Source organism: Carex rostrata, chromosome 19, assembly GCF_964058835.1.
Source record: "Carex rostrata chromosome 19, lpCarRost1.2, whole genome shotgun sequence".
In the NCBI taxonomy this organism is placed as follows: domain Eukaryota; kingdom Viridiplantae; phylum Streptophyta; class Magnoliopsida; order Poales; family Cyperaceae; genus Carex; species Carex rostrata.
The window spans coordinates 1,473,622-1,495,384 of record NC_135936.1 but is presented as its reverse complement, the minus strand read 5'-3'; the positions used below and the strand labels follow the sequence as shown (position 1 = coordinate 1,495,384).

At 34.9% G+C, this 21,763-nt stretch overlaps 1 protein-coding gene across 1 annotated transcript; it reads right to left on the bottom strand.

Annotated features, from left to right (window-relative positions):
- Window positions 1-11,116: 11,116 nt before the first annotated feature.
- On the bottom strand, window positions 11,117-16,795 carry LOC144571468 (acyl transferase 9-like). The gene is made up of 2 exons (XM_078320757.1): window positions 16,254-16,795; window positions 11,117-12,137 (listed from the first exon to the last, which is right to left on the bottom strand). The coding sequence occupies exons 1-2, from the start codon at window positions 16,668-16,670 to the stop codon at window positions 11,313-11,315; spliced, it is 1,242 nt and encodes a 413-aa protein (XP_078176883.1). The 5' UTR covers window positions 16,671-16,795; the 3' UTR covers window positions 11,117-11,312.
- Window positions 16,796-21,763: the final 4,968 nt, after the last annotated feature.

The window sequence follows — 21,763 nt, the reverse complement described above, 5'->3', positions numbered from 1 at the left end:
ATGTTTTTTGGTCCATTAAACAGGAGAGAGAGACATAAAAGGTTATTGGTTCAAATTTCAACGGGTTCAGTTTCGTACTTGATCACATGAGAAACCACAAAAGGTGTTACTGACTCATATAATGCTTCGAGTTAGGCTGAGGTGCTATGGATAGCATAGTGGCCTCTATGCTACGGCTCAATATTTGAGTTTTCAAAATTCAAACGGTCGATCCGAACCGTTCATCTTATTCTCCATATTAATATCTACTTGGAGACCAAATTTTATAATTTTCTGAATTTTTTTACTATTTATTAAGCCACTTTGAAAATCGCTAATCCAACGGTTTTACTGTTTTGTGCAGCCACCGTTGGATCAACAATTTTGTAAAATACTTGATAAATAGTAAAAAAATTCAGAAAAATGTAAAATTTGTTCTCCAAGCAGATATTAATATGGAGAATAAGATGAACGGTTCGGATCGACTGTTTGGATTTTGAAAACTCAAATATTGAGCCGTAGCATAGAGGCCACTATGCTATGCATAGCACCCCAGCCTAACTCTAATGCTTCTATGGACATAAGGACCTATTTGTAAAATGAACATATTTTTATTTTCAAAGTTCAAATAGTCGATCCGAACCGTTCATCTTGTTCTCCATATTAATATGTGCTTAGAGATCAAATTTTATATTTTTCTGAATTTTTTTACTATTTATTAAGATGGGTACAAAAAATATCAAATTCAAACCATTGAATTTTGTATCCATCTTAATAAATAGTAAAAAAATTCAGAAAAAATGTAAACTTTGGTCTCCAAGCACATATTAATATGGAGAACAAGATGAACGGTTCGGATCGACTGTTTGAACTTTGAAAATAAAAATATGTTCATTTTACAAATAGGTCCTTATGTCCATATAAGCCATTGCCAACTTATATTATAATATTTACATACAAGACTTCAAAGATTTTCGAAATTTAAGAAAGCATCAATTATGCATAATATAAAAACTATATCTTATGTTTATTTTTTCAAAATAAAATTGCTATTATTTTATCATTCATCCTATTTTTCCGTAACTTTTGTCAAAGCCATCTATTTTTCATTAAAAAATATAATTTATTGTTCTTATAAAATAAGTAAATACCTCTTGAAAGTTATCAAAAATTAAAATTTAAGCCATGTAAAGTTGCACTAAGGAGTGCTCCTTCGGCCATTTTTATTAATACCCAAAAAAGAAAACTTAATTTTAAAAATAACTATCAGTTCTGTTTTTTTTCAAAAATAACCCAACCGCCAGGCCCACAGGCGGCCCAGAATATTAGCAAACCGCCAGAACTACGGGCGGTCTCCCTGGGGACGAAACTGCCCCCTCCACGGGCGGTCTCCTCTTCTTCTTTTTTTCTTTTTTTTTAGAGATATGAGTATTTTGATTTAAATAATTTTGCGAAGAAAAAATTTTCTTGTTTATAGTGTATGCCAAAAAAATAAGATATTTGATAAATTTATGAAGTGATGTCGTAACTCTTTATAACTTTGATTTTATTTGTCAGTTAGATATCACAAGTCTAAATATAACACTAATGAATGACTTGGCCTTTATTCAAAAATTTCCAAGCTTTGACAGCTAGTTGATCTTTTTCTCTTTTTCCGGTTTTTATAATATATGTATAATATATACATATATACATATATACATATATACATATTAAGTATATTTTTTGAGTCCGGGAATCCGTTAACCGGACATTTGTCCCAGATCCGGTTATTGGATAACCGATTTGGGTATTTTTTGAAATTTATTCGGGATTTGTATATTTTTTTTAAATTTTATTTGTTTTTTGGATATTAATAAAAAAAATCGGGTGAAAGTGTCTAGGCGTGTTAAATCATCAATGGGCCAACGACCCAATTAATTTGAAATGATGCTATGAAATTACTACGAATGTTTGTTAGGTTTAAACATTAAAATGAAAATAGTTACCGTAGCCCGTAGGGCTTGAGATTCCATTTTCTCTTCTCCTATGAAAAGGAAAAACCACCGGCCTTTTTAGTAAGTACTCTTAACCAGTGTAGTAATATTAGGTTTCTATGCGGTATGCGGAAGGGCACCGCATACCGCATATACGGTATGCGGCCGCATATGCAGATTTCTATGCGGATTTATATATGCGGATTTTAGTAGTATTTGCAATTTATACAACAGCCCATTCATACAATTTCAAAACTATTAGTAATTTTCAAATTTATACAACAGCCCAACAATGAGTATTTTAGAGTTTTCAACAAACACAGCCCATATTAATAAAGCCCAGTGTTCATATATAAATATTGATGCTGCAGCCCAACGCTTTGATTTACAAAAGATTAGAAGATTGAAGCGACTTCTCTTCTGGCTGTTCGCGTGCGCACGTGTCGTCCGGACTGAGTTTGGAGAAATGAAGCTTTGTAGTCCCACCACTCCAAATAAAATAGAATAAGTCGCTCGGTAGCTTATAAAACAGGCTTGAGACTGAGGTTGAAGAATAACTTAACTGGACGGAGTTGTTCGGATGAGTGGGTTTCTGTTAAAACCGGTTACCCAATCCGTATTTTTATTGGAGGCGGATTTGAAATTTTAATTACTATTGGCATATGCGTTCAAATCCGCATATAGTACCGCATAGTAAAAAATTATGCGGTTTGAGACCTTATACGCATATGCGGCCGCATATGCGCCGCATATAACCTTATTTTACTACACTGCTCTTAACTAATATTCGTAAACCAAGCACGACAGATTTCCAAACTGTTTCCTTGCGTTCATAAACGGGGCAACATAGTTTATTATGAAATGTTGTCAACGTTTCTGCTTTTATAAAAAAGGACATTCTCTAAAGCACATAGTTTTAACCATATACGCATAAATATAGGCATAAATAGATGACAATTACATAAGTCAGATTGAGTTCTGGACGAATCGGATCAAATTGGATTATTTTGACTTCAGAAATTGTCGATTTTTTTTTTTAAGGTTGACGGGAAATTACCGCAAACAAATATATTGATAAAAAAAGTTTAATTACAAGGATACTAGCCTACGGCCATTTTTATTAATACCCTCCAAAAAAGAAAATTTTAAAATTGCCCCCGTGTTTGATTTTTTTTTTTTTTTCAAAACTGCCCCGACTGCTGGGCCAATGGGTGGCCCAAAACATCAAGCAGACTGCCCCCTACAGGGGCATGCCACACCCCTACCAGATCGCCCCATGCAGGGGCGGGCCACACCTCTAGCAGACCGCCCAGGCCAGGGGCAGTCCACTAGAGACCAGACCGCATGTGGTCCGGGCCGTCCTTTTTTTTTAGAGAGATATCTCAATATTTTGATTTAAATAATTTTATGAAGAAAAAATTTCCTTGTTTAGAGTGTATGCCAAAAAATAAGACATTTGGTATTTTATGCAGTGATGTCGTAACTCTTTATAACTTTGATTTGGTTTGTCAGTTGGCTATCACAAGTCTAAACATAACATTAATTAAGGACTTGAAATTGATTCTTAATAATTTATTTTATTCAAATATACACAAGGAAATATAGTTAGATTGCCTCAATGATATCAATTTTTTTTTTATAGAATAATTGGATTATTTGATTATTGCCAACATATACCATTTGCTCGGAGATGGGCAAACGAACACAATAAATAGTAAATATATTTTAAAATGATTATATAAATAATTCTTGAATAACCTTAGGCTTTTGACTAAACAAAATACCGATCGTTATACGCCTACCGTTGAACGAAAACTTAAACTGGATTTTTAAGACACTAAACAATGTTTTTTTTTTAAATTATGATGCTTCAGTTGTTACGTTACGAAATTTTAACAATTAATTTTTAATGATTTAAAGGCAAGAATAAAAAATTGTGCTAACAAAATGGAAGTTAAAACCTTAATTAAGGTTCCTCTAATTAAGTAAGTTAAGTGTGAATCGAAACCGCGTCGAAATTTCGAGAATTTGAGACTTTATAGGCTCAGTGCGTCCGCACTGGTGGTGAGTGCGGGTGACTGACCCGCACTGACTTCTGTTTTCCTTAAATTGCCTTTGGAATTTCTGTGAGTGCGGGTGAGGCCACCCGCACTGCGGGTGAGGCCACCCGCACTGCGGGTGGGTGCGTCCGCACTCATGAAGTTTCTGTGTTGAACTGAAATTCCTGAAATTGGCTAAGTACTGAGTGCGGGTGAGGCCACCCACACTGCGGATGAGTGCGTCCGCACTCAGGGTAATTTTAACCCTAAAACTCAAATTGAACCTTCTCTCTCTCTCCCACTTCATTCCTTTCCCTATTTTTAAGTGATTTTCACCCAAGAGAGAAGAAAAAGAGCGAGAGAGCTTCCTCTTCCTTTCAAACCCCCGATTGTTGCGAGAAATCAAAGTTGGAACAGAGTAAGCGGCCGTGGATCTCTCCTAGCTCTCCTATTCGGTATTTCTTTCTCTTTCCGTTTCTTTCTAAAATCTCAGATTTCTCGATTGCTCAGGTTTTTGTTTTAAACCCGAGATTTGTGTTTGAATTTCTTGTAAACTAGCTCCTTGAGCTTCTTTGACTGTTTATTTGCAGATTCTTTCCCGATTTCATCTCGATTTCAGATATCAATTTTTAGGGTTTTCGTGCCAAAACCTAAATTGAGCATAATCGTGAATTGACTCGTTTAATCCAACCGATTAGACTTATAATCGGTAAGGTTACCCCTTGATCTTGAATTTCTAGAACATTTAACTGCTGATTTGAGTTTTGACCAAATTAGGGTTTAACCAATTGGTGAATTGAATTGTTATGGGAACCGAAACTGTGAACTAGTAAATGAATTGTTACCAAATTGAGATCGTGTATGGTCTAGTAGACCCAAATGGAAATTGTGCGAAGTTAGAGATTTTAAAGCAAGAAAGTGGAATAGAAAAGTATAAACCTTAATATAATTTAAGTGAATACCTCGATCATGAACCACGGTTAAACCTAGTATACATGTAATATAGGTGTAGGCTCGGTCGAGCAAGACTTCGCGAGGCAATTCGAGACAATTCGAGATGTCTGATCCTTAATTAAGCGGTACGCTCGTCGTAACTAGGAGCGGGATTCTTGGACTTGTTTGATATTTTATTTTCAGGAATTAAACTGTGTATTCGTTTGTCATGTTGAATATCATTGATTGCATCATCGAATTGTGTAAAACATTTGCATAGCCCAATCAAATTAAACTCGAATTGATGTGACTTGAGTGATTTGCATGCTGGTATGGTTGTAGGTTGTGTCGATTTATTATGATCTGATTTGATTGAAAGTCACCACGATTTGATTTGATATGTATGTGAATGGATTTACGAAGTTAAGCACTTGGATCCAATGAATTTGCAAAGTCGGGCTGTATGCTGGCTTTGATTCCCAGGATCCTAAATGGCCTTAGGTGAACGGCCCTCAATGTTTCTCAATACCGGTTAGGACGAGGGAGGGTGATTATGTTATGATGTGTGAATTGGAATCGTGGGTGACATATGTAACGTCTATGGCTCGGTGGCATTCTCCTACGTGTTAATGCATTTGGACGGTCAATTGAATATTGCGAATATTGGAAACGATTCTAAAGAGGATTTTCTTTATGTGACTTTAACCAGACCTTAATAACTGTTAAGCCAAGCAATTGCAGATGGGTGTCAGATAAAGGGTCCAGCTCGGTGGGCCATCTGTAGGTGTCAGTAATCCTACAGATGTGGGTTTCATAAAGGGTCCAGCTCGAAAGAACATCTGTAGTTGCTACAAGCCCTAATGAGTCGAGTTAAGCCAAATATGTGTTGTGTTTGAAATTCATCTTGGAAATTCCGTAAACTGTGATTCAGTTTGATTAATTGTTGCCGAGCATTGGCATTCTGTTATTTATGAATATATATCTGTTTGAACTGTTATGGTTTGGGTTTCATTTTTGAATATAGAGTCTGATTGCAAGTCCAATAGTCTAAACTGTGAAAAATTCGCACTGACAATTTTATTCTCACCCCCACCCTTCGGGTTACTTTACAGGTACTGGTGCGACTGATTCCGGAGAGGCACGAGAGTAGTAGGCCTTAGTAGCTTACCACTTCATGACCCTAGATATATTTTGTTGTATAGATTTAGGGTAGGCCTCATGGTTGGTATCCGGATGTGATACTTTTGTTGTACTATTTTCTGTCCAGACTGTGTACTCTGATTATATATCTATAAACTTAGTTTTATATTTAATTGTTTGGTTTGAATTGTTAATTGCCTTGTAAGCATACACGGCGTTGTATGCTTACGGCGGGGGACTGTTACGACCCGTGGCCGCGGGGTGTGACATCAGTTGTCTAGGAGTTCTCTCCCAGGTGATATTCGGATCCGTCTCGTCCCTCCTTTCTGAAAAGTGGTCATACGCGCAAATCCAACTTTCCTAACCAAAGTTATGGCTGTTTAAAGTTTTTTCAAAAGCCGAATTTTAGAAATTCATAACTAATTGTAGAAAAATCCAAATAAATTGAAATTTGTGTCAATTCTGTGTATTTTATATTCTCTACATGCTGGTATAATCACTTTTGCAGTTTAGTTCCTATATCAGTTCAGACTTGCTGATTTACCAGAAGAGGTCAAATTTGATGTTTTTAGTGCATTGCACTATACCAGTGGTCTTTGCTTAGTGCTTGGCTACTGAGTTTGGACTCGGTACCATACCAGATGTCAGTCTAGGATGCATTGTGCATGGACAGAGATCTAATTTGAGGTTTGTTCATATTTTAGTAGTTCTAAACTACTGTTTTAGTACCAGAAATAAAGAGAAAAAAATCAACAAGCTGTCAGAGCATGGAAATTTTTGAATCAAGGCCAAATTCTTAATTAGTGTTATCTTTAGACTTGTGATAGCCAACTGACAAGCCAAATCAAAGTTATAAAGAGTTACGACATCACTGCATAATATACCAAATGTCTTATTTTTTGGCATTCATTCTAAACAAGAAAATTTTTTCTTCATAAAATTATTTAAATCAAAATATTAAGATCTCTATCTAAAAAAAAAAGGACCGCCCGAGCAACAGGTGGTCTGGTCTCTAGTGGACTACCCCTGGTCCGGGCGGTCTGCTAGAGGTGTGGCCCGCCCCTGCAGGGGGCGGTCTAGTAGGGGTGTGACCCGCCCCTGTAGGAGGCGATCTGCTTGGTGTCTTGGGCCGTTCGTGAGCCCAACGGTCGAAGCAGTTTTAAAAAAAAACCAAACACAGAAGTAATTTTAAAATTTTCTTTTTTTTTGGTATTAATAAAAATGGCCGACTAGCCTAACACACCACAGCAACATATTTACAAATTGCACTAAACTAGGAATATAATAGAAATAAGTCAGTCTATAAACGGTGGCAGGTCAAATATCAATCCCTTCATGAAATGAAAAATGATGGATTGATGATGGTACTATCGAAATAAGAAGAAACGGTGGCAGGTCAAATATCAATCCCTTTATGAAATAACAAATTGCACGGAGCACTGACACTGCATATTGGTTGAATTGCAATTCCTGAAAACTGAAATGGGTTGCTTTCGGTGTTTAATTTGTACCACCGAGAGTGAAAGGGTTTAGGTTTTTTTTTTTTTTTTTTTTTTTTTTTCTTCTTCTTTCTATTTATCAGTGATTTTTCTGATTTTTTTTTTATCACATACTGTCAATGCTGAAAATAAGGTCGTTTTGCACCGGCGGTGAAACCAGACTTTCGAACTATGAAAGTTAAATATATACGGGAATCAATCATATAAAAAAAATTTAGAAAATAAAGATCAATTTTATAATTTTATATTATTTCACTCTAAATTATACATAAAATCATATCTAAATATAAAAAATAGAAGTTATTTGATTCCAATACCTTTCTAAGTAAATATGTCTGAATTTTTTTTCTTCTTTTTTGCATTTATAACCGATTTTTTTAAAATACCCAAAAAAAATATTTTATTAAAAACAACCAGGTTTTGAGTGGAATTTTAAAAATACCCAGGCCACAAATTTTTTCTGCGCTCCGGAATTTTTATTCCGGGCCGCGGAAAAAATTCGCGCCCCGAAATTATTATTTTTTTTAGATTTTTTTTATTCCGAGCGCAGATTTTTTCTGCGGCCCGGATTTTTTTTTTTTTTTTAGAGTTTGGAGAAAGAAAATATCCATGGTTTGATTTTTTTTAATAATATATGTGTATGTATATATAATATAATATATGTATAATATATGTATATGTATAAAATATCAAAGACTGATGGGTAGTCGGATCCAAGTTAATTTGGATATTTAAGTCCGAGTTGAGGTTTCTTGGTTTGCAGTTCATGTAATTAGGATGGAATTATTTATATTAGGATGGAATTATTTAAGTCCGACTGATGGGTAGTCGATTCAAACCAGTAACCCGGTTACGTAGATTAATTAGGATGGAATTATTTATATTTAAAAATCATTCAAAAATTCAAGTTATATTTTACAGATTTTATTTGGGTAAAGATTAGTGTATGGTCCGGTTGCTTTCAAGTTTCAATCAATATTGTCAATTGTATTGGGCAATGTTGTGTCATATTTGAGAACGAATCATTTTGATTCAGGTCAAAATCAGGTTTTTATTTTTTAAAATTAAGGACTACTGGTAATCAGTTTTTAGCTTATGCAATTTCTCAGACTCACATCATGTTAGGTTCAAATCATTTTCCTCGTTGGAGTACAAGTTACCTGAGGATTGAACTTTTGTTGAATAACAGTGGAGTATACAACCGATTTCATATTGAAGTCATACGTATCTGATCTGGTACTCAAAATGAGTACCAAAACCAAATGCTAAATTCATACAGCCGTTTATTCATCAAAAATACATGCAGCGACAGAATAACCTACGCAAAATTCTTAGATCAAACACATGTAGGGTGATTAATGAACGAGCATGAGCGAGTTAGGGTATACTCATGTTCGACTCATTAAGTAATTGAGCGAGTTTAAGCGAGTTACTAAATGAGCGAGTTATGAGCAGCTCACGAGTTATGAGTATAAAAATTTAACAAATTGTCATAATTCATTTAAATAAAATAGAATAAAAATTCAACAAAAATTAACAAAAATAAAATCAACATATTACATTCTCCGCAGTAGCATCAACAATCAACATATTACAAAAATAGAACAAAAATCCAACAGAAACATAGGGATTTAATGAGGCAAGGCCGCAAGGATGATTTAATGTTCCATAAATTTAGTTTATTGATTTAATGCTACAGAAATTTAGTGCTGCAGAAATTTATTTGGAATTGAATGTAGCAGGGATTAGATGTGGCGAATTCTTAATGCTCATGCTCGCTCATTAAGTAAATGACCGAGTTTAAGCGAGCTCATAAATGAGCAAGTTTAAGCAAGTTTTTAATGAGCGAGTTATAAACGACTCACGAGTTATGAGCAATTTACTTGCCCCTACATGTAACTACTAAAAACAACTTAACAAACAAAAATATGACAACAATTATGCAATAGCATCCCAATTAACAAGATCTTCCTCATTCAACTCTTCTCCAGACATTGGCCTGAGGGTTGAACTTAACTTCCAACATTATCAAATAAAGTTAGATTTGGTCCCAGATTTGGCGGGCGCATCAGGTTGGATCCGAATTCACCATATTAGAGATCGTTGGTGTGATTTACTAACATCTATGTTGCTTCTTTTCGAGATATCTGACACGTTAACATAGTGATTTCTCATATTGGGCAATGTCGTGTCAGGTTTTTATTCTTTAAAATAAGGGATTCTACTTCCTAGTAATCAGTTTTTTTCTGATGTAATTTCTCATACTCACATTATATTGATCATGTTTGGCTGTGGTGTAAGAAGAGTAAATTCTTTACTCCACACTTAAGTAGTTAAACGAGAAGTAAAAAAAGAGAACTAGAGGAATAAGGTGGAGTAAGAGGTGAATTAATATGGATTAAGTTGTTCCATCTCTCTAGATGAATTAACTTAGTTCACATTTATTTTACCTGTAGAGTCCACTGTCATAAAGGGAGACTCATTTTCAATACTTTACTCTTCTAGATGGATTAATTGAAGTCATCAATTAAACTATCAAACGAGATATAAAATATGTGGAATAAGATAGAATAAACAATTTAATCCTCATTAACTTTACTCCACAATCAAACATGACCATGTTCAAACCAATTTCGAATTTAAGTCGTTGGAGTACAAGTTACTTGAGGGTGAAAATGAAATCAATTTTAACTTCCGGAATTATTGAATAAAGTCAGGGATATGCGCGTAAATAATGAAAACAGTACAAGGTAAAATTTACAATCCTGTATAGTTATTGTAAACTTCTTAATGAGAGCCCCACATCGTATCGAGGAGAATCTCGACATGTAAAAATCTTAAAATGAAGTATTAATCCTGCAGATGTATTCAGCGGCTGAGTCAGATTTTCTGACTATAGGATCAATCGTGAATATAATATAAAAATTTTATGCTGAGAAGAAGTCAATTTACAGTATCCGTAGCAATTTACTCTAAATTATATAGAAAACTGTGTATAAATACAAATTTTTTGAAAAACAATGAGATCAATTGACTTATTGATCCTGTTTCCTTCCTACATATTGGATTATGTGCATGATCTCCGCCTTTATGTAAAAATTAAGGTTTTCATGCTTCTACAATTGTTTGGAAGTTTGGAACTTCGCCGGGCATTTACCAGAACTGATCAATTTAGAAAAATCAAAAGACATGCACATGCCAATATAGTAAAAGCTGAATCGGACTATGAGCGCTGACAGCTGGCACATTACCAGTTCTGGTTAGTTATTGATTTAGGTGTAGTCACATTAATCCTTCATTTTTTCTTATCAATATTTAGTTAGTCGGTCTATTTCCCAAACAAAAGAGCAGTGAAACAAAACAAGGTGCTACGGAACCAACAGACTTTTGGTACCTACCTACTGAAAAAATGAAGAACACCCAAAGTTGTAAAAATCAATAATTTCTAAGACAACTCCCACTGGTAACTGCTTTTGCATTTTCTTCTAATACTGTTTAAAACAAACCAGGAGTTATAATACTGGCCTCAAAGATCATAAACAATTCAGTGTGTATCGAAAAATATATCTTTCTTATTTGATTCAACAAAACACTTTAAAAGAGTATGTTAGAATGAAACATAGTGAAAAATAAGAAACATACAACAATAAACACAGCACCTCCTAGAAGACCGTAAACTCACAACATAATAATCTCAAATGTTCCATAACAAAAATTAAAAGAAAAAAACAATTAAAAGTAAAAACCTACTCCATATGTTTCATTCCACGCACAAACTCCTCAGAGTGCTCCTTCGTGAGACAGCTAGCTAGAATTCGGGTCCCATCCAGAGGTGCCGGTGCTTTCAGAATAACAACTGATGCAATAAAATCGTTATTCACCAGAGGCCCACAAAACATTGGTTTACCAAACCCATAATCGACATCCACAAACCCTAACTTGCTCCAATCTGACACATAAACAGACTCATAGTTGAATGTCATTTGGAATGGGTCAGTGTCAACTTCTTCCTTTGCAAACTGAAAGAATTCAACTGCCATCCTCTCCTTCGCCTTCCGGATCATATCAACAACCTCCAATATCGTTGAATTAAGCACCTTTCCACTGGGTGCAGTCATCTTTACTGGGAATATGGAATTACCATAATACCCCTTGTCGAGCTTCAAGAGATGGCGGACACTAGCAAAGAAGCACAGCTTGACTTCGGATTCTGGAGCAATGTTCATTGCCCGGGTCCGGGATTGCCATAGCTTAGCAGTTAATACATCAAACCCGGAGCAATGCTTACCACTATGTTCTAGATATTGGGATTTAAGTTTGTTAATGTAGTCTGTGGGGAAATCTAGTATGATATAGTCTAGGGCTAAGACGGGCAGTTCAGGTAATGGGCCGGGTTTGATTTTTGGGTTGGGGAACTTTTCACGGTCCCACACTGGCATGACGAGAGGCTCTGGGAGGCCACGAGCCATGTCACCAACAACTTTCATGAACTGGGCAGCACCCATGCCATCGGCCGAGGCATGGTTGAACCGTAGGCCAAGGACAAAACCACCACATGTGAATGTTGTCACCTGCTTATTAGAAATTACAGAGATTAATTACTGATGGCAACTTATGTAAAAGTGTAACTTAAATGTGTGAACGATGAACTCATCTTTTCAGGATCCATATGCAAGTAATAAATTACTTTTTCCAACTTAATTACAAGATCTGCAAGAATTACGGACTACAAATATTTTGCATAGTAGGAGCACTAATTTCATTTGTTGACTTGCTGAGAATTGAAGTGAAAGATTATGATGTTGGTGCCATAATAACAAACTTGTTTGGTGCATATCAACTACAACTAAACTGAAAATGAAAGCTATATGACAGGTCAAAAGGTAGCCTGTGATATTACATAAGACATATATGTAGGAAGAAGTCATAATTTGGACAGCTATCCCAGAAGTTGACAGCTGAACAAACCTCCTTGAAATTCAGTTCTTGTAGGTTTTTACCCAATTTTGGAAGCAAAGCAAAGAAACAAAAGAAGAAAAAGAAGAAAAAGATAGGGATGCCCTTTCTTTAAAATTAGTTTCAACCTGACCTATTATTGCACTGACACTCTTAAAGTTAACCACATGTGCATATGTTAAACTACTCCCAGATTGAAAAGCACATTATTTTTTCAAAAGCGATTAGTACAATCTGATCGCTGAAACATACAAAACCAGTTTAAAAGGACGATTCACATGACTATAGAAGTATAAAGATGCTTATGCTTGAATAATTAATCCATCAAGTGCTTGACTTCTAATGAGCAATACAGAAGCATCCCAAAGGGGTTGTTAGCTTCTATGTGACATAAACACGTGAATACAACTCCAGATTAGATATGCCCCCTTCTTTAAAAAAGGAAAAAGTTGTTGTGGGGTTTTTTAATTAGGTATATTCTGAATAAGAAAACAGATATTAATTAATTAACTCCCCACCTTGGAAGAAAACATTGATATTATTACAAGTGTTGATAATGAGAAATCAAGCGATTTATGTTTATTCCAAAAGTTATGACATATATATGTTAACATTGACTTCATTTATTTTTCGTTTACTTAACCAATGTCCGTTGCTTTGGCATACAGATTCCGTCACTTCTATATGTAACCCTAAAAAAGGAAAAATAATTTAAATACATGCCTCCATTTAGAAACGGATTGGAATTTATGTATGCCTATTTTATTATCCATTTGTATTTTTTTTTCTAAGATTTCCTAGGGCTAGGCTAATACCATTTCCATTATATTTTATTTGACCGAGTAAAACTATCAGGATGTCAAAGAGATTACCAAATGGCCTACAGGTCTAGTTGTGTCCATGAGTCTTAGAATCGTGTTCTTTTTATTCTTGAAGTACAAATAAGACTAAGTCAAGATAAACTAAATTACAGCCTTTATCTTTGTCACACAAAAAATAAAAAAAGAAAGCCTTTTAGACTCGGTCTTCTAAGAAAAAGTAAATATAATAAGTGATGTTTTTCAGCTCAACTACAATGCAATAATGGGGGGGCTGCAATTAATGATTGCTCATTGTTGATTCATTTAATTTTAGATCTGTCAATGTAAATCCACAAATATCTTTGCAAAAGTACAGTTTGGAAATTACTCTCGGATGTTTTGCCCATGTGCAAAAGCACCTGACAATTGCTCATATTTTGGTACTCACACCCAAATGACTTTTGGGTTGTTGATTCGTAACATCTGATAATGAAATTGAAGAATGGTCATCAAAATATTAAAAATACAGCTTTGACATTTTTAGACACAAGTATGTGAAAGGGGGGGAAGAGCAATGGAAGATGTGAAATAAGTAGAGAAACTGAGTATGACGGTAAGTCTAAATTTCTTAAACAAGGAATCACACATTTGTTATCATCGATACTGACATTGGATGATTGTGATATTGGGGGACTGATATTAACATTAATATTTTTTTCTATTAACACAACATCTCTAAATATCTTAATTGTGTGGACAAATTTGCCCTCCTTAAATTTCGCTCTAAAAATGACCATCTTTTACTTCATTTCCATAATTATTAGATCTTATATTCTCTAAATCTTCATTTTTTTCAAATATGAGAAAAAATAATCTTGTAGGAGATCGTCTGACTAAAAATACAAGTTTTCTACTTCTGCATTTTTTTAATAAATTTAATAATTAAAATCTAGTACAATTTGGACAACAAGATACATTTATTTATATATTAAATGGAGAAAAATATGACTTTTCTAAATTATTTTTGTTACTTTCAGTTATATTATTTATAAACAATATATGTATTAAATTTTTGAAGTCACTTGATTTACGATAAAACATACATCATATTTCATATATGGATAAAATAGATTATGCTTATAATATAACCATTGTTAAGTGGATCCATCTTCTTAAATAAAAAAAATATAATATATTTATGTTTTGTAATTATTTATTAATTGAACAGATGAAAAAATTATCTTAGTGAAAATTCACAAAATCAAGTGTTGAATGAGTAGAATGAAAAAAATCTATGTCTTTATTCAACGTCCAAAAATTGAATGAGTTATTTGTTGTAGTCATTAAATTTTCTGTCGGAATAATGTAATGACTATTCATAACTCTTAATCAGGTCATTTTGTGATTTTACATTATAATACAAGTTTTTTTCTTCTTATTAACGTAATCAACTTTTAAGATGCATTAGAAAATAAATAAGAATGCATAAACCCTTAGTGGGGTTTGAGTTAAAAAATTGTTTCTGCTTCAAGTTTGATAAATTACTAATTATATGGTGGAACATTTATCGGTAGTAAAAGGTTTGAAATATGATTCATGTCCGTTACACCTAAAGACATATAAGATCATCGGTCATGTATGGTAAATTAGCAATCTTTAACTAAAAGAAGAATGACATATATATAAAGCAATCATGATCCATACTAATAAAGAAAAAGATTTAGCTTTAAATAAAAAAGATTAGTGAAGGGTAAAACTGTCCACACAATTAAAATATCTAAGAATGTTGTGTTAGTATAAAAAGCAGTAGTGCTAATATCGTCACCCGTGATATTGGCTTGAGAGCCACCTGATCAAAAAGTAATAGTGGCTATGTCCCTAACTAAAGGTTACAAGCACCACAATTTTTTGGAAACCATTTGGTACATGACACGGTTCAATCAAAAACTCAGCCTTACTATATTAAGGGGGCTTTAAAAGCTACTCAAAATAAATCCTCTGATTTTCCTTTTTTACTTGGACCACTGCAAATTCCATGGGACCATGTTCAACGTTCCAAAATCAGCAAAGAAATCGGTGCTTTTTTCATGGGAGAAGCAGAAGGGTTAAAAAAAAGCTATAATATACTTGTCCTTTTGACATGGATTTTTAGTCATCTAGGATACAGAGGGTACATTCGGACAGGACACAAAGCAATATTCTAATATTCATTAAAGAAGCCAGTTCATGCCAGCTAACTAATTTGGTCAAAAGATCTAAAATAATCTTTCCATTTTTCACTGATCCATTACAACTGTTGACTATGTCAGGGTGGAATTAACTATGGAAGAAATATTTTGTATTTACATTACCAAAATTTTGAAACTTTCAACTTTCCCTACAATTGTTGATTTTTCTTTAAATGCAAAAGGAAGAAGATTTTACATTTACACCGCCAAACTTTAAAATTGTTGACAAGAGTGTACACCACTGGATTTCCTCGCATATTTTATTATGCTCATTTTAAGCTCCGCATCTGGTGATATTTAATTATTAATGGATAATGGCATGTGCCTTGAAATGCGTCTAGTCAAAATCAAACAGCTCGAAAATAATTTCAGAGCAGATGACTTGTAATAAAGATTAGAAATAACGCACCGCCACTGTCCATTAATTGTTAGCGAACATTGAGCACAATAGCTTTTTTTATATACTTTGCACAAAACTTTTGATAGGTATATTTGCAAAAATCAACCTCACCACTCCCCAGTCACTACTCCAACTGACCCAAACTCTCACGGAAACCATTATTGATCCGCTCCAGATAAACCAACAAAAACCCAAATCTGAGACCAAGTCAAACCTATCCCACTCGGATCTAATGTAATATACATGATAAATCAACTAGAAATAGAAAAAGAAATCAAACAAAAATTAATTAAACTAAATTACCTGCATCATCATAATTGTATTATGCGGCTCAACTTCCCAATCCTCAGATTTAGGATATGGCACGAGATCATCCTTCGAGATCAGCAATGGCCGATCCAAATACTTCACATCCTCAAGTGTACAATCTGCCTTCGCCTCAACAAAGTAGACCCCGTGCGCTGAGCACTCGATGGCGGGATGGCCGGGTTCGGGTTCGACGATCCGACCCGCAAGGGGGTAGAAGAAGACCAGCGCCTTGCCCAACGCCTCCTTGATTACCTTGGCAGGTTCAGTACCTGATGGAAAGAGGTGCATAGACTCGACCAAGCCGCGATGGGTCGGGTAACGGTCGACCCAGGCGAGGGGCAGTGTGGGGCTCGGCGTTGGGGAAGCGGGTTTAACGGGTCCCTCCGAGATCTTTGTCACGGTGAAGCTCATTATGTGCTTTGTGAGTGTTTTGGTGCAGATTGAAGTGATCGAAATGGATAAACTGTTGTTTGCTTTGAGCGGGGAGGAAGATTTATATGGGAAGTATGTAAGCTTTGTGAAGAAAGCATAAAATGGAAGGTCTTCTTTAGACTTTGGCGGAGTGGTGGGTGACACGATGGAGTCCGCATCCTCTACATTAACTCAAAAGAGCATCTTTCGAGTTAATAGATATCAACCGTCCAATTTTAAACAGAGTCCATCCGGCGCCTGCCAAATCAGTGCGGATTTAAATAGCACGAATCTTAAATCTTATCGGACGGTTCATATGTATTAACTCAAAAGATTCCTTTTGAGTTAATGCAGAGGATACGAGCTTGAGACGATGGACTTCGTCGAGTAATTGATTTGTTTCTCTGTGTGTAGATAACTGTAATGCGGTTAACTGTATTAATGGTCCTACGTTTCAATTGAAAAAAAAATCTAGTTCTTCAATGACTCATCACATTAATCTTCCCAAATTGAGACCCGGCCATCCTGGTTTCTTTGTGTGATGGTAGTTGAGGTCCTATACAACCATCTTTATATAACAGAAATCGTTAGTTTGTGTGTCGATCTCGGGGTTTATAATTATAAGTGTAGAACGGAGCAGGTTGGATGACTATGGAATTTATTTTAGAATTTTCGGATGCATATATATATGAGTAGAACTAGCGTTTTAAGTTTACTAATTTTTTTTTAAACTCAACTTTAAAATTTATTAGATTGATTTTAATTAACAAATTTGCAACGTTAAATCTTTACGAGTGATGTGTCTCCATATAAACATTTTAAACTTTTTAATTTAGTATAAAATAAAGCGGTCAAAATTAAAAGGTTTATAAATTAATGTAATATATTTATTTTTTAATATTTTTTTACTACTTGACTCTATACATAATTAATTCGAAAATTTAAAAGTTTTATATATAGAAGCATCACTTGTAAAGTAAACGGGTTTCAACATTTTAGATTCGTCATTTAAAGCCAATCAAATAGGTTTTAGAGTTCAGTTCACAAATAGACTCGATGAACTTCAGAACACCCTAGTTTTACTCTATAAATATTAAAGCAGAGCGATCGGACAGACTTAGAGGCCATCGAACCTACTCCGCTCTATACTATGGACAAGCAAGAACTGGAGTATTGAATGAGTATTTAATCAAATTCGAAAAGAATTATTTTGTATAACTAATTAAAATTATAAATCTCTCCATAAATTTAAATTTAACATGTATATAACACAATTCAAGAATGAGTATTTGATCGGACATATATAGAGGCCATCAACCTGCTTCGCTCTATACCGTGGACAAGTAGGAACTGGAGTATTTGTTACGTTACAAAATTTTTACAATTAAATTCAAATGATTTAAAAGAAAGAATCGATAAATCATGTTAACAAAATAGAAGTTTAAACCTTAATTAAGGTTCCCCTAAATAAGTAAGTTAAGTGTGAATCGAAACCGCGTCGAAATTTCGAGATTTTGAAACTTTATAGGCTGAGTGCGGATGGGATTGACCCGCAGTGCGGGTGGGTGCATCCGCACTCATGCAATTCTGTGTTGGTCTGAATTTTCTAAGGACTGAGTGCGGATGGATGGACCCGCACTGCGGGTGGAAGGCATCCGCATTTGGCTCAGACTTTTTCTGGAATTCTGTCTAAAATTGACTAAGTGTTGAGTGCGGGTGAGGGATCCGCAGTGCGGATGGGTGCAGCCGCACTCATGAATTTCTGTGTTAAATTTCCTGAAATCGGCTAAGTACTGGGTGCGGATGAGGTTGACCCGCAGTGCGGGTGGAGTTCATCCGCACTACGCTCGGATTTTTCCTGAATTTCCATTGAAAATTTCCAAGTCTCGAGTGCGGGTCAAGTCACCCGCAGTGCGGATGGGTGCATCCGCATTCAGGGTAATTTAACCCTAAAACTCAAATCCGATTTCTCTCTCCCTCCCACTTCATATTTTCACCATTTTTCAAGTGATTTCGTCCAAGAGAGAAGAAAAAGAGCGCGTGAGTTTCCGTTTCTTTCAGACTTCCGGTTGTTGCGAGAAATCGAGTTTGGAACCGAGAAAGCAGCCGAGGATCTCTCCAAACCCTCCTATTTGGTATTTCTTTCTCTCCTTCTTTCTTTCGAAACCTCGAATTTTCTCGATTTCTCAGATTCTCGTTTTAAACCCGAGATTTGTGTTCGAATTGCTCGAGGACTAGTTCCTCTACACTCCTTACTAGTTTGTTTGTCAATCTTTTTCTCGATTTCTTCCGATTTGTGAAATCTGATTTCTATGGTTTCGTGCCAAAATTGAAAGTTGGCATAATCGTGATTTGATTTGCTTAACCCAACCACTTAGACTTGTAATCGGTAGGGTTGCCTCCTGATCGTGAATTTTTAGAACATTTAACGACTGATTTGAGGTTTTGACCAAAATAGGGTTAACCAAACGGTAAATTGAAATGAACCGAGAACCAAAGTAGTGAAACTGTGACTGAATGGTTACCTAATTATAATTGTGTAGGGTTTGAAGGAACCCGAGGTAAATGGTGTGATTTGAAAGGTTGTAAGTAAGAAATCAGGAATTGAACGGGTTGGTACCAAAGGATAGGAAATTGATTAAGGTGTAAGCCTGATGTAACTCGAGTAAATGTTTCCAATAGTGAACCAATGTTAAACCAAGTATACGTATAATATAGGTGTAGGCTCGGTCGAGCAAGAACTTGCGAGACAATACGAGACGTCCGATCCTTAAATTAAGCGGTACGCTTGTCATACTAAGGTGCGGGATTCTTGGACTTGTTTGATACTTTATTTTCAGGAATTAAACTGTGTATTCGTTTGTCATGTTGAATATCATTGATTGCATCATTGAATTGTGTATAGCATTTGCATAGCCCAATCAAATTAAACTCGAATTGATGTGACTTGAGTGATTTGCATGCTGGTATGGTTGTAGGTTGTGTCGATCTATTATGATCTGATTTGATTGAAAGTCACCACGATTTGATTTGATATGTATGTGAATGGATTTACGAAGTTAAGCACTTGGATCCAATGAATTTGCCAAGTCGGGCTGTATGCTGACTTGGATTCCCAGGATCCTAAATGGCCTTAGGTGAACGGCCCTCGATATTCCCAGTACCGGTTGGGACGAGGGAGGGTGATTATGTTATGAGATGTGATTGGAAATCGTGGGTGACATGTGTAACGTCTATGGCTCGGTGGCATTCTCCTACGTGTTAATGCATTTGAAAGGTCAATTGAATATGACGAATATTGGAAACGATTCTAAAAGGGATTTTCTTTATGTGACCCGAACCAGACCTTAATAAACTGTTAAGCCAAGCGATTGCAGATGGGTGTCAGATAAAGGGTCCAGCGGTTGGCCATCTGTAGGTGTCAGTAACCCTACAGATGTGGGTTTGATAATGGTTCAGCTCGAAAGAACATCTGCAATTGCTACAAGCCCTAATGAATTGAGTTAAGCCAAAATATCTGTTGTGTTTGAAATTCATCTTGGAAATTCCGTAAACTGTGTTTCAGGTTGATTAATTGTTGTCGAGTAGTGGCATTCTGTTATTTATGTTTTCTTATATATCTGTTTGCATTGTTATTGTTTGAGTTTCATTGTTGAATATAGAGTTTGATTGCAAGTCCAATAATTCAAATGTGGCAAATTCGCACTGAGAATTTATTCTCACCCCCACCCTCCCGGTTATTTTACAGGTACGGGTGCGATTGATTCCGGAGAGGCACGCGAGCAGTAGGCCTTATAGTTTACCATTTACTTGACCCTAGTTATGTTTTGGTTGTTTAGTTTTAGGGTAGGCCTCGTGGTTAGTATCCGGATGAGATACTTTTGTTGTATTATATTCTGACCAGACTGTGTACTCTGATTAACTATTAGAAACTTGTTTTATATTTAATTGTTTGGATTGAGTTGTTAATTGCCTTGTAAGCATACACGGCATTGTATGCTTACGGCGGGAGACTGTTACGACCCGTGGCCGCGGGGTGTGACAGTATTGAATGTGTATTTAATCAAATTCGAAAAGAATTATTTTGTATAACTAATTAAAATTATAAATCTCTCCATAAATTTAAATTTAACATGCATATAAGACAATTCAGGAATGAGTATTTGATCAGACAGATTTAGAGGCCATCAAACCTGCTCCGCTCTATACCGTGGACAAGCAGGAACTGGAGTATTGAATGAGTATTTAATCAAATTCGAACATAATTATTTTGTATAACTAATTAAAATTATAAATCTATCCATAAATTTAAATTTAACATGCATATCAGACAATTCAGGTAGAGCATTTGCTCAAATTTTGTTAGATACTTATCAAATTGAATTTTATCTGATATTTATCAGACCCCTTCGCTTTCTGTAGAAAGCAGTCTCGTACAAATTTTACAATTTTTTTAGCTAAGTACATTCTTGTACATATTAATAAATTTCATGCCCAATATTCTAAATAACACAGCCCAAAATCTCATCGGTTCAAACAATGACCTTAATTTACTTAGCTTATTTAGAACGTCTTTTAAAACAGTCAGCAATCAAAATTTAAGATTTAAAAAACAAAGGTTGAACATAATTTTCAGACCATCAATTTTAGTAATCCAATGATTGAAGTTTCACTTTTCAATTGTGACACGATGTAAAAGACATCAATCTACAACATCAGTAGTGTGATGTTAAAGATATTATAATGTTGTGACTTGAGATTAGAACGCTTTTTTTAGAAGATGGATATCAATTCACAACAAATTAGTCTAATAACTTTAACATAAAAAGATAACTTATAATCTTGAATCCAGGAAGTAAATGTAATACCAACTTTATATATGTCATATAAATAAAAATAATAAAACTTGATGCACTGCTAATCAAATGGCATGAAATATACAACAATTCACATTTAATCACATTTGATAAAATATCAAATGATTTTAGAATTGTATGAACGTTTATGCGCAATCAATTTATAAAGAAAATAACATGTTTAGAACTCATTTCTATTTTATAAAAAAAATGACAAGATTTAAAAGAGTATTATCA